The sequence below is a fragment of the Myxocyprinus asiaticus genome, chromosome 19, assembly GCF_019703515.2.
Source record: "Myxocyprinus asiaticus isolate MX2 ecotype Aquarium Trade chromosome 19, UBuf_Myxa_2, whole genome shotgun sequence".
NCBI lineage: Eukaryota > Metazoa > Chordata > Actinopteri > Cypriniformes > Catostomidae > Myxocyprinus > Myxocyprinus asiaticus.
This window is the reverse complement of record NC_059362.1, coordinates 18,649,366-18,663,649: the sequence shown is the minus strand read 5'-3', so window position 1 is coordinate 18,663,649 and position 14,284 is coordinate 18,649,366. Positions and strand designations below refer to the sequence as shown.

At 39.9% G+C, this 14,284-nt stretch overlaps 1 protein-coding gene across 1 annotated transcript in view; it reads right to left on the bottom strand.

Moving 5' to 3' along the window:
- Nucleotides 1–11,332, bottom strand: part of cdh2 (cadherin 2, type 1, N-cadherin (neuronal)) — a 73,629-nt gene extending 62,297 nt beyond the window's left edge. The window contains exons 1-2 of the mRNA XM_051644677.1: nt 11,013–11,332; nt 7,471–7,579 (exon numbers count right to left, since the gene is read on the bottom strand). Coding sequence (XP_051500637.1) covers nt 7,471–7,579; nt 11,013–11,060 — 157 coding nt within the window. The 5' untranslated portion in view covers nt 11,061–11,332. The remainder of the gene's footprint in view (nt 1–7,470; nt 7,580–11,012) is intronic.
- Between the last annotated feature and the right edge of the window lie 2,952 nt (nt 11,333–14,284).

Genomic DNA, 14,284 nt, shown 5'->3' with positions numbered 1-14,284 from the left:
TTCGTTTTTTAGCGTAATTTGAGGTAAATAAGCACCATTTATAATACCAGTGTTGTCAGATTTTACTGCTGATTTGAAATATGTTCTTTGATCATAATCTTGACCAACCGTTTTGGAGATTTCGGCCTTTCCCCATTCAAGGAGATAGGAGCTGCACTGTCATGACTGGAAATAGCCTCCCGAGAGTGTTCCAAACATGGCCGACAGTGGACTGACTTGCTAGAAAGACTTTGGTTGCACTCACGTGCTCGTGCGGATTCAGCGAGCAGCAGTAATCTCCTGACAGTTTAAACAGCCTGGATCGCCTGCTTGGATTGCGACTACTGATCATCATGATTTGTGAATTAGAGGAACTTTTGATCCTGATCCTGAAGTTTTGATTCTGGCTGATAGAATACGCACTTCAGAGGAAGATATTAGATGAGCACTCGACAAGAAGAAAACGCTCGTGAATTCGAGGTTTGTGAATTACATCTGTTTAAACGAGATATCTGCATATTTGCAAACGGTATATAATAGAAGTTTTATTGATATTTTACTTTTATCATTACAAAAGAAAGTTAAAAGTGACAGGGAACTGCTGAGGAGAGGCTGATAGAATTCATGCTTCAGAGGAAGATTATGAGTGCTCCACAGGATGCTGGATCTGCTCAAGTTGTGTGAGGTTGGTTTATTACATCTGTTTAAACGAGATATGTGCATATTAGCAGTATATATGATGTTAGTTTTATTGATACTTGCCTTTTATCATTAGACAAGACAGTTAAAAGTTACAGGGAAGTGTTGAGGAGACAGAGGGAGAATGAAACAGATGAGCACTTTAACATTATGAGCTCAAACGTGTCTGCCGCGGACTGTTTAAATGACACTGTGTGCACACTGCCCTGTTACTGTAGTAACACGATGCACATAACAACAAAATTAATGCAAGCATGAGATTTTTGATGCCCTCAAGAAAAAAATCAGTCAAACAGGAAAATTTATCGGCCGATGATGATAATTACAAAAGTCAGAATATCGGCCGATTTATCAGCCTCGGCGACATATCGGTCAACCACTAATCTGAAGCCTGCGAGCTTCACCAGACCTACAATAGAGTGCAACAGTCTGGTTCCGGAAGTGAAAATCACATTCATTTTTATTCTTAAGGGAATTGATTTTTAATGCTAATTTATAAACCTTTAAAGACTGATCTACCGTGAGCTCTGGGTGTTAATCGATAATATATTCTTCTGTTGAAGCTAATAGTCTGCGTTCATTTTCATTATTAAAAAGTTTAGTAGCGGAATTCCTGGTTAAGAAATACAGTCACTGAGAACTTTATAAGAATCACCTGTACACCTACTTATTAATGCGATTATTTAATCAGCCAATTGTGTGGCAGCAGTGCAATGCATAAAATCATGCAGATACAGGTCAGGATCTATATTTAATGTTCACATCAAAATGGGGAAAACATGTGATCAGTGATTTCGACCGTGGCATGATTGTTGGTGCCAGATGGGCTGATTTGAGTATTTCTGTAACTGCTGATCTCTTGGGATTTTCATGCACAACAGTCTAGAGACTTTACTCAGAATGGTGCCAAAAACAAAGAACATCCAGTGAGCGGCAGTTCTGCAGACAGAAACACCTTGTTGATGAGAGAGGTCAATGGGAAATGGCCAGGGCAGCTTTTCCCAAAAGCATCGTAAGCCAAAGTAGATGACAAAAAGCATTGGTGCCAATGGTTTCATCGATCAACTTAAGCTTGCGATGCTTTTGGGAAACACAGCCCACACTGGTTCTAGTGTACAGAAGGCAACGGTAACTCAGGTAACCACTCTGTACAATTGTAGTGAGCAGAATAGCATCTCAGAATGCACAACATGTTGATCCTTGTGGTGGATGGGCTACAACAGCAGGTCAGGCACTTTGTTAGGACCATTGTGTTCCTAATAAAGAGCTCAGTGAGTGTTTACTACCCATTATCCTGAAGGAAAACAACCCACCAATCAAATAATTGCCGCAAACAAAGTGCGGCAAACAAGCACTGCAGCGACCGACCGCTCGCATTATATACTGGAAATGATGCAATCGAGTCTCAAACTACTTGTACTTGCAAATATCTGAATATTTTGCACTAAAATATACTGTTTCCATACTTAAAATTAACAGCTTTAAATGAATAGTTTTATATTTTTCTATTGTTTTTAATTCCATTACATCATTCGCAATGCTTCATGGAATTGTAGTGCATTATAGTAGTTCAAGTACACAGTTTTGTACATTCCGTTTTTTTGTTTAGTTTTTTTTTTTTAGATCCTCAAATAGGGCCAACTTCTTGCTTCAAATCAAAGTTTGTAATGTTGTGATTCACCTCGGACCTGACTGAGTTGGTTCATTGCTTAGATCTCTTTTATAAAGGAATTTATGAAGAGCCTATGAAAAACAAAAAGGGGAAAAACACTTCCAGAACCAACGTGGCTGAAAAAGTGAGCAGGCACTGATGAACCATGAACAGCCACTGATAACCAACAAACATGGCCCAAGTCAAGTCAGATGTCATTATTTGTTCTAGAGCATAAACTATGTTTTCAAAGAGTAAAGCATTTTTCTAAAAATATCTGTCTAAAGGGCTGATGTCACCCTGGACAGCTTCACGCCTCCTCCTGCGGTAACAGGCCCTGAGACCAGCTGACTAAAGAAACTGCTGAGCCTGAGATTTTTACAGTGATTTAACGCAACATTAACAGGTACACATACACAAAAACATTAATGAGAGAGTGTGTTGATCTCATGGTCCATGGTAATCCTGGTATGTCTGGTACAGACCACCCGAAAAGGTGACAGTCTGGAAAGTGTATTGAACTATAATGTTCAAACGGCTTTTCTTTGTCTTTCTCAGGTTCACCACCCAATGATTTCTTTCTTTCTTTCTTTCTCACATGCATCAGCTCTCACACATATGCATGCTGACGGTCTGATCAATACTCTCAGGGTCTTTGTTTTGCCAGATCGATTTAGGGTAATGAAGTCCATGTGGCCAAAAACTACACAGTAAGAGAGAGATTGTCAAGCAACAGAGGTCTGACTGTATGTGGATCAAAGGTTTGAGCTTAAAAGGCGTCACGTCTTTCTCTCATCTGTTGTACTCTGCCTCTTTAACACACAATACCTCTCTAAACGGCCATTAATTAATCATGTATCCTCCTTCTGTTGTATTTAAAGAGTTGTGAGGAATGCATTTGTGCATATTTGTCCAGTCATCAAGCATGAAGATCGAATACACAGTTGTTAACAATGTGATCTTTAAAGTGTGAATTGCCATTTGCAAGACATTTTACTTTTGTAATGTGAAAAAATGTGCCCTGAAAAAAGTGGTAACCGCAATTGTTACTTTAAGAACCATTTTTTTTTTATTATTATTATTATTTACCTAATCTAACCCTTAAAATTTGTTTTGTTGGTGTAATGTGTTCAGCTTGAGTTAGACATGTTAAATAATATTTTTGACTCAAATTAAATGAGTTAATTTAGACGTTACCACATGAAGCACATTTAGGTTAGCATTTTTCCAGTGTAGGACAAGACTGCCATCGGTAACTGACTGTTTCATGAAAGTGAGTGTTACATGCCATTATAAAGCCAGATTGACTGTTTGTTTGCTAAAACAAAATGCATAAAATAGCTGTTTGGCTACTGGTTTACATTGTGGCCCATGGAAAAAGGAGAGTCATACGGGTTTGGATCAACATGGGACCAAGTAAATGATGTGAATTTTCATTTTTGGGTAAACTATCCTTTTAAGAAAGTGACTTAAGAAATTAAATAGTCAATTTTAAAGTCATGCTGACTTTAAAAGCTATGGCAATAAAGGCCCAAACCGGGCAACTCACACTGTCACTTAAATAAAGAGAATTAGATCTGAACTGAACTCTGTGACTGTGTTTTTGTTAAAAAAAAAAAAAAAAAAAAAGTAAAGAACAATCATACCACTCCAGCAATTCTTGCTCTCACCCCAGATTTTTGGTTTTCTTCTTTAATTATGTCAGCTCATTATCACTTGCATGCACACACATGCAACAAAGAATTTTGGTGGCTGAACATATAAGAATAGCATGCTTGGTAATCTTTAAACAGCTCATTAAGGACTTCAAATTTAATTTCAAAACACTTAAGGGACAAAAGCACCAGGAGTACCCACCCCCCAATTTCTACCTTTCACTCAGACTGTTTCTTACTCTCACTCCCCCAGCAACTCGAATACAGCCTGTATTCCTATAACCATTCTTTAATTCCACCTCACTCAGCCCATTGAGGGGCAATGAACCGCATGCTGATGACCTCACTGTCGCGCTCTGATTGGTCAATCTCGGTGACCAGCAGCCCCCACAAAGCCTAGACAAAGAAAGACACTCTATCTCTGTCACTCTCTCCCCCTCTCTGTGTTGACTGATTATTGTTTTTCTACTCTTTTCTTTTAGTTGTTCCCAAAAACAGGCAGAGCTGAAAGTTCTGTTCACTCTGATCGAAAGTGATCAAAAACAAACCCTGCCGTTCGGCACGACACGTTGAGTGTACGCCGATACAGTAATCACCTCTCACACACTGCATCTTCCTCTGATCATCTGCTCTCTCCTGCTTTAAAACAGATAAAACGAGGTAAAAAACAAGTTCAAATAAAAACAAGAAGGCCACATAGAGAGATATATTCATACTCAGTGGTTAAAAGGGGCTTGAGTAAGGCATATCAAGGAATAGAAAAAATTACTCCTTTAGTAAAACAAGTTTGTTTTAAAAGTTCAAAGCTCTATCTCTTTTCAGAAGCGATGGAAAAAGATATGAGAGACAAAATAAGCATGTGAACAGGAGATGATTGAGGCTTAGGAAACAAAAAAGAAAGGAAAATCAAGGTTTATTGCTGCAGTTGAAATAAAAATTCTGAAGAACAGCAAAAACTGCTTAAGCACATTCTTTTTGTAAGAATCACAAAGTCAGGTCAGTGAGACAGCACTAACTGTACATTCCTGTGTCCCACTTAAAAAGAAAAGGAGCGACAGTGGGGGACAGAGAGAGTGAAAAAGAGACTGCAGGGGAGAAGAAAAAGTCTTCATCTCGAAATCATTTGCCTAAAAAGGATGTGATGAATGAGTGTCAGGGACACAAAACATCCGCATCATGTTAAACAAGAGACTCCCCCAGTGCTCAGTTAGGGGGGATGGAGAAAGAAAAAAAAAGTTAGGGGGGAGGGGGGTGACTGTATGAGAGAAATGAAATGGTGTATAAAGATTCAAATTATTGTGTCCATTGGCAAAAGCCACTGTGCGTAACAGAGTTCACATTGACTTACTAACCGGATAGGCTTTTCTGAGCACAGGCCTGAAATGGTAATGAAATAAGAGCTTCTTTTGTGTTTGTGTGGGCAATGTGATAGCTCACCTTTCCACTGAAAAGGACATAGGAAGTGAAGATCAAATGACTTGTCTTTGTGAGCAAGGCAGAACTGGGTCATCAGCAGTTCCTGACACATACACGCTCACACACACACTTGGGAAATTCCTTTCCGGGTGTGATATGTGGACTCTCAGTGTGAAATTTAAAGCCAGGGGTTATTTGTTTTATTGTAATTGTCACAAGTCAGTGTACATGTATATTTGGGAGTGTCTGAGTATCCCCGAATTCATTACCATTGGTTAACAACATTAGTTAAAGATATAGTTCATCCAAAAATTATAATTCTCTCTTTATTTACTCACTCTCATGCCATCCCAGATGTGTATGACTTTCTTTCTTCTGCTGAACACAAACAAAGATTTTCAAAAGAATATCTCAGCTCTGTAGGTCCATACAATGCAAGTGAATGGTGGCCAGAACGTTGAAGCTTCAAAAAGCACATATAGGCAGCATAAAAGTAATCCACACGACTCCAGTGGTTAAATCCATGTCTTCAGAAGTGATATGATAAGTGTGGGTGAGAAACAGATCGCTATTTAAGTCCTTTTTTACTATTAATTCTGTTCCCTGCCCAGTAGGTAGCGATATGCACAAAGAATGCAAATCGCCCAAACAGAAGAATATGTAGTGAAAATGGAGATTTATTAAATGTTGATCTGTCTCTCACCCACACCTATCGTATCGCTTTTGAAGATATCGATTTAACCACCAGAGTCATATGAATTACTTTTATGCTGCCTTTATATGCATTTTTGGAACTTCAAATTTCTGGCCACCATTCACTTGCATTGTGTGGAGCTATTCTTCTAAAAATCTTCAGTTGTGTTAAGCCGAAGAAAGAGAGTCCACATCTGGGTCTGGGATGGCAAGAGGGTGAGTAGATGATGAGAGAATTTTCATTTTTGGGTGAACTATTCCTTTAATATGAACTAACAATGATAAATTACTTTCATTACAGCAGTTATTAATCTTGGTTAATGTTAATTTCAGCATATACTGAAATATATTTGTATGTTTTTTAAAAGTTCCATATGTTAACATTTGTTACTGCATTATGAACTAACAATGAACAGTTGTATTTTAATAAATTAACAAGATGAATAAATGCTGTAAAAATAGTTTGTTCATTATTAGTTCATGATACCTAATGCATTTACTCATGTTAACTAATATAACCTTATTGTAAAGTGTTACTATTTCATTTTATATTTCTGGACTCTTTCTTCCCAGGGAACCAAGAATAAGTTAACGATATGGAAATATAAAAACAATATGTTGGTTGTTAGAAGTCAGTAACACTTTCCAACCAGAAAAGGCACACCTCCCTTTGCCATCTGGCACTTTTCTTTAACTGAACTTTAAGACAAAAATATTTAGCTATAAAATATTACATATAAAAGATTATGACTTAATTATGAGCCATGGCTATAACTGGTGGTTTTGTTTAGTTTATCTACTGGAAATGTAAAACGTATACTTGTGCCCTTTTTACAGAGCAGTAATTAAACGTGACACAAGGATGTTGTAAGGCCTCCCAAGTTTACAGCCGCAGCAGAAATGTGGCTCTGCCAGGGCTCATAGACAGCTGGGCTGTTATTGACTGAATGTATGGAAATGGCTGAGTGTGATCCATGCCACTGATTGACTGTATAGATATGTGCTGGTTTGATCAAAGCCATCGACCACGGGGGACTTTCATCTGTATGTGAAACCACGGCGGTGTTTGCCGGTTCAGCCCCTCAAATATTTCACATTGAGACACTTTAAAACACATTCCTCCAAAACAGTGAGCTGTTTCTCTTAAGCCCCTCTCTATGAACACCCCCTTCTAAAAGCAACAATAACACTTAACCCCCCCCACCCCAGGATTTCACAAACACACAAAACCATGCCCTTCCCCCATCCAATGGACACTCTCTTCCCAACAGCCGCTTGTAGAGTGTCAGAGTGGAAACCGTGGAAAGGGACCACTTTGCCATACATCTTCGATTAGCATTTATTAGAAAACAAATTCAAGAAAACATTCTTGTTTACCTTTGAGAAGAACTTGTCCCTCTGTGATGACATCACCGGTCATGACATCATACTGTTTCTCTGCAAAACCGGGCTGACATGGCATGGCCCCTGTGCCTTGGACTGCCACCTGCCAAAGACAGAGCCACAGACAAATTAATCCCCTGATTAATGGTGATTAATAAACATCACCCTTCAGCATGGGCCAACATACACCACAGCGAGAGCCAAATATCCAGAATCCCAAGAGAAATCGATGGAAATAATGATCACGCTCTTTCACCATAAACAGAGGAAATGAGGCAGAACTCTGCTCAAGAAAAGCTCTGCGATGAGACTTCCAGAGTCGGCAAGTCCATTGATCAAGCTCAAAATGAACTCTTTGAATTTGCAATACTATTGTATTTTGCAATGATTACCCGCTAATTTACAACAGATCAGCTAAATTAAATAAGGTTTATTGCAGCAATATCCATGACAACTTTCAGCACAGCTCCTGAATTGTTCCATTTTTTTTTTTTTATTCTACTTTCCCTAAAGATAGCGAGTGCTTTCTATCTCCCCTCCCCCGCTGTCCGCCCTCCTGTGGTACTATGGCATCTGTTATTTTGAGGTGGGTGTAATTAGACTGATGAGGTCAGGAGGGCGAGATGTTAGAAAAGCAGAGCTGACCAGGCTACACACAGTCTGCCTTGAATGGCGTGGTCTGGTGGAGCACTTATCATATAAAAACACAAACACACATTCACACAGCTGGCACAAGCACTCCAGTGACACCAGTCATAAACCCTTCTTTATGGCTTACGCTTAAAACAGGCATGCACACCTAGGATAATGTTGTTTAACAGCTACCAAACAGCACAAATCCTCATTCACTCTTAATTTCAGACTTATCAGAAAATAACACTCACTGAGCACTTTATTAGGAACACTATGGTCCTAATAAAGTGCCCGATGTGGTCTTCTGCTGTTGTAACCCATCCGCCTAAAGGTTCGACATGTGCATTCTGAGATGCTATTCTGCTCACTACAATTGTACAGAATGGTTATCTGAGTTACCGTAGCCTTTCTGTCAGCTCGATCCAGTCTGGCCATTCTCCACTGACCTCTCTCATCAACAAGGTTTTTCTGTCTGCAGAACTGCCGCTCACTGGATGTTTTTTGGTTTTTGGCACCATTCTGAGTAAACTCTAGAGACTGTTGTGCGTGAAAATCCCAGAAGATCAGCAGTTACAGAAATACTCAAACCAGCCCCTCTGGCACCAACAAAATCACTGAGATCACATTTTTCCCCATTCTGATGGTTGATGTGAACATTAACTGAAGCTCATGACCCGTATCTGCGTGATTTTATACAATGCACTGCTGTCACATGATTGGGTGATTAGATTATCGCATCAAATAAATAGGTGTACAGGCGTTCCTAATAAAAAGCTCAGTGAGTGTAAATGTAGCTATCTAATGGCATAAGCTAGAATCTGATAAGACACAAGGTCTGTATCTTTGCATAATCAAATAGGTAAATTTGTCTTTTAGTGGATGCTGGTTTAAAAGATCAAAGGAGGATTGAGTGTTGATCCTGATGTCCATCGAAACAAGCCTCTTTTTTTTTTTTTTCTTCTTTTTTGGAATAAGATCAAACACAGGAGGAATGGCTGTGTTTGTTAAAAAGACCATAGTCAATTTATCAGACATGTTAATTACTTGTTAGCTCAAAGCATGCTGACTTATTGCTCTCCTGCACAACTGACCAAACATTTGCTTTTGTTCTAACAAATGTCATCATCAACGATGGCGGAACTGTCACTGCCAGAGCCAAAGGTTTTCTTAAAGGAATATTCCAGTTCAATACAAGTTAAGCTCAATTGACAGCTTTTGTGACATAATGGTGATTATTACGAATAAAAATAATTTGAACTCATCCCTCCGTTTCTTTAAAAAAAAAAAAAAAAAAGCAAACATTGAGAAAACAGTGAAGCACTTCTAATAGAAGTAAATGGAACCAATTTTTGGAGGGTTTAAAATGCAGATATGTAAGCTTATACTTTTATAAAAGCACTTACATTGATTCTTCTGTTAAAGCTCATGTATTATTTGAGCTGTAAAGTTGTTTAAAACGCCCTTTTTACAGTGGCTTTAGCATTGTGTTACGTCATCATGGCAACAAAGTTGTAAAATTAGATCTAACTTTACACAGAAAAGGTTAGTAAGCGATTTGATCACACTAAAATCATGTTAAAATTAAAATTGTTTACATCTTGTGGCTATACTTTTGAAACTGAGTATTTTACCATTAACAGTTTGGCCCCATTCACTTCCATTTTAAGTGTTGTAACCCAGATTTTTGCTTCTTTTGTTTTAAGAAAAGGAGGGACACGTCAAAATTTATTTTTAAGGGTAATCAAACATGATGCCGCAAATGCTGTCAATTGAGCTTAGCTTGTATTCAACCAGGGAAATTCCTTTAACAATGCATGCTGTCCTGATCAGTTTTTCAATCTAAACAAATCAAGTTGCCTTGCAGCTGATGATCTATTCGCAGAACCCATATAAAAAGCCGGCACTACAGGACTGCATTTGAAAATCTGACTTTAAACTGTCCCGTCAGCAATTGCTTAGCAATATGCTGCCTCTGCACATCCTTACAGAGGGAATGATTGTAAATGGAGTCGCACCAGCGGCCCTGCTGACATGTAGAATCTCTGAGAAATAAACGGGGAAAGAGGCAGCAGCCGCTATAAAGCCAAAGGAGATCGAATAAAGTCACGGTCACACTGTGCTCTCGCTTTATAGTGTCTGCGATAAATAAGAATGCGATTGGCGCGCTGGTGACCTTTAATCGTTCAAAAATTCGAATTTGAATATTAAATGTGAGCCCTCGCTCTGAAAGAATGCGCTGCGCAACAGCAGACCCCACTAAAAGAGATGGGAATCGACGGAACAGGACAGTCGCCTCGCGACCACTTCAATGAGCTGTTCATTAACTGATTATTTGTACATTTGTTTCATCAGTCGGAACTTAACCATTGTGACCTAATCACCTCCCCGAGGGCAACTTTCCCATCTCGTGCCAAAAAGCGAGGACGCGTTTGAAAACCCGCATTTCGTCTGCGACTGGCTCGGGTTCAGCACGGGACGGTTTGAACGGGGTTTCTAGTACAATGTACGACAACTGCTCTGGGGTACACAATATACAAATCCAGCAACATCGCACATCTAAACGCTATTATAAACAATTAAGACGCTAAGTTAAAAATAGTCAGCATATAACTGCATACGAAGCCATAAAATGCTATATAAGCATTTAACCCTAAAAGACAAACCAAAACATCGATAGGATTGAATTCGATGGCTACGAGCCACCAGGCACTATATTGTCTTTTGACTGGAAACAAAGCAGACAAATTATTCCGTCGAATTGGTCTACAGCTTACAAACACCCAGAATATAAATAATAACAATTATGAATATGACAAACACAGTTAAACACAAGGCAGCATCGCTACAGTAAACCTCGAGCCCGTGCTCGAGCGCACACATCGCCTTCGGACTATGTATTTTACCTGCACAGCCGCGAGAAGCGCCAGCATCACGCCTCCCAAACGGTACATCGTTTAAATCCCGTCCTTTATGAAGGAACCTATAGAATTTGGCCGTTTTCCTTGAGGACCGATACGTTATAATGTTCCGTAAGGTAGCAGCAGCAGCGGCGGCGGCATGTAGCGATAGATTCGTTCTTCCCTCTCTTTCTCTAGCACTGATCCGTGCTGCTCACAGTCTGGTACTGCCGCTCAGCTCACACTCTCAGTTCAAGAGCAGAGCATCGCCTCAGTGGCGCCCTGTAGCTGCTGCTATCGGTACTGCACCAGATAGGGGGCTCCTTCCCTTATGTCACCCTCTTTAGCATCCGGAAGTCACAGTGAAGAAGACAAGACCCCGCCTTCTTCAGTACAACAAAAGGAAAATCTTCTTTCTTTAACCCCACCCAGTCCCTTAATGCCCACTAATCGGCAGGAGGGACTGAGAATTCCTGGATTTAAAGTGCATCTCTCTTCTTGGTGGGCTACTTTGTGTTATTTGCTTCTGAAAGCATTGTTAAAACAGCATGTTGATTAAATCCAAATCAATTAATTCAATAGAGGCCCAATTTGGCTTTCATTATTACAAAATCTCATGAGTATATAAGATGGGGGGGGGGGGGGTTATGCTCATGGTATGCTGTGAATCTTAAATAGTGTGTAATGACAATGTAAATTTATTTTTATGACAGTGCTGAAACATGATTAGGGAATTTGCTCAGGTGATGTCTTATTCCACTGTTGTCTTGTGGCCATGAATGTGTCTCTAGTCGTGACAGTTAGGGACAGGGACAGGGAAACTGGCACTTGGAGAGTCCATGACAGCAGCGAATGTCTACAGAACAGATGTCCTGTGTGCTCTGAGAGAGTCTCCGGTCATCAGCGCGCACCACCATCTGCTCATCATTACCGGCCGGCCGAAACACACACAAACCGTGGAGCCGATGGTCTGTCTAAGTGACGTCAGAGGTTGGCCTTGACGGACAGAGAAAGAGATAAGAGATAAAGAGACGGAAAATGAGGAAAAGAGACAAAATCTGCCTAAACATACCAGCGATCTATGATCGAAATGGTACTTTTTAAAAGAAAGTGTCTCCACAAGTACTTGTAATGTGGTGTTACCTGGGAATTTCATCATACCCATAAATGTTCTGTATGTTGGATGCTTGTGTATTGTCTGTGGCATGGCTAATTTTCTCAGAATGTATTGTCAACCAGTATACTAACAGGACAAGTGAAATTCCAGCGTTGTATTTAAGATGGCAATCAACTGCATCGGTTTCAAAGTCGCCAAACTGGACTTTAAAATAAATTTAAAAAATAACCTCAATATTATCGTTCTTCCATCTCATTAAGGTCCTGCTTAATTGCAAGATATTTTATTACACCCCTAAACCATTGAATCAGTACATTACCAAAGTGGTAATGAAGTGATACCTTGTGCTTTACTTTATCTTCACAAAAATACCAATTCATTGAGGTTGAAATGGTAATTAGTCCATTATGTATGACTGATTACAGTTACTACTTAATAGCCACACATATTTAGCTGCTTAATGAATAATTTGGGAGGAAATGACCAGACAGGTCCTCTCAGATCTGCTGAAAATCTATATGTAGACACAGTCCACTACTCCTACAATACTAAAAGCATTATGGTCAGAACAGAACATTATGGCCGGCTAACTAGCCATCTCTCCTCATGGGAGGTCGTTCTCTCACTTCAGACTCCCTATGGACATAATAATTTGTTTTCTTGCAGACTACATTTTCCATGCCCTGGACCATATTTCAGCCAGACCATGTTTATAATGACCTGGCTACCCTTTGAGTCATGAGTCATGTTGAATTGCAGCATCTGCAATATGAATAAAATAAAAAAGAGCAAATTTTACACTGTTGCACAAGGAACTATTAAGATTTATTTTTGTTGGTCTTCATATAGGCCAGAAATATTTAGAATCCATGCATGAATGATAGCAAAATAATGAGCATGGAGAAAACTGTAGCTCATTATTAATTTACTTCATGGTGATTGGCTTTAAAAAGGGGACGGGAATCTTATCGGTCTGCTGAGAGATGAATTTTATATGGATGTACTAGAGTGCTTTAACAGTTTTTTGGGTTAAGGTATACACTGAGAATGTTTTTTGGTATATGTATGCGTTGTGGCGGGGTGAGCAAGAGACCGAAACAGGGGGGGTGGCGTCAGGTCTCGGAGAGGCATTTTTAAAAAAATAATAAACATAAAATGTTCAAGGAGTAATTAAAGTGTCCATAGGTATAAATGTCCAAACAAAGGCGGAATCTGGTGTCCTTGCGGAGCACTGGGCTATGTGAATGAAAGATGGTGATGAAAGCATAAGGTCCAGGTATAATGGGAGGGATCCAGCGGACGCATGTGCTCTCCAATTGGGGGCGGAATCTCCAAAAGAGGGTGGGGTTACTCCACAAGAGGGTTGCGCCAACTCCAAAAGGGAGCGTCACTTCCACTCATGGTTAAGGTTAGGGAAAGGGTTAGGTTAGGGGTTCGCTTTATCTTGCTGGAGGTTTGGAAATCCCACCCCTTTTTGGAGTTCTGCCAGCAGCTATCCTTTTCTGGCATCCTGGCCAGTCGGCCACGACGCATGCTTCAGTCGTGGGTGCTGGTCCAGCGACTTATCTAATTCACGCCGGAACCTTCCCGCTCCGTTTCTGGACCTATGAGGATGCAAGAGCATGCACACAAGGAGATAGAAGCTGGCTCCCGAAGAGAGGTGTGCGCTACGTTTTAATGATAGCAGTGATGAGGCTCTATTCACCTCAGGTGCGCCTCATCATCCCCTGACCAAACGAGGCTTATTAAATTGCGCCCCTCCTCTCTGTTGCCCATTACCGTTGTGAGCCTTACTGAAGGACGGCCCTGAGAAATGGGGCAACTCTTTGAGAGGGAGGAACGGGTCATTCCAACACAGTGTATCCGTATACAGGTAGTTGACATTAAATACTTCTGAAAAGTTTGTCCTGTGGTTTGACAGGCTATACTCCAACTAAAGCAGCATTTTGTTAATTTTTAAATAATAGCTTTTATGTAGGGTTGCCACTTTTGAAGTTGTAAAATAAGAGACACTTAAATGGGGTGGTTGTCAATCAGTGATTGTATTCATATAATGTTTGATCTTATTGGACATTTATATAGAAAAAAATCCACAGTTTTAGCACCATTTGTGGACTTTTCAGATGGTCCTTTACCACAGCCTCCACAGTATTAGCATTTT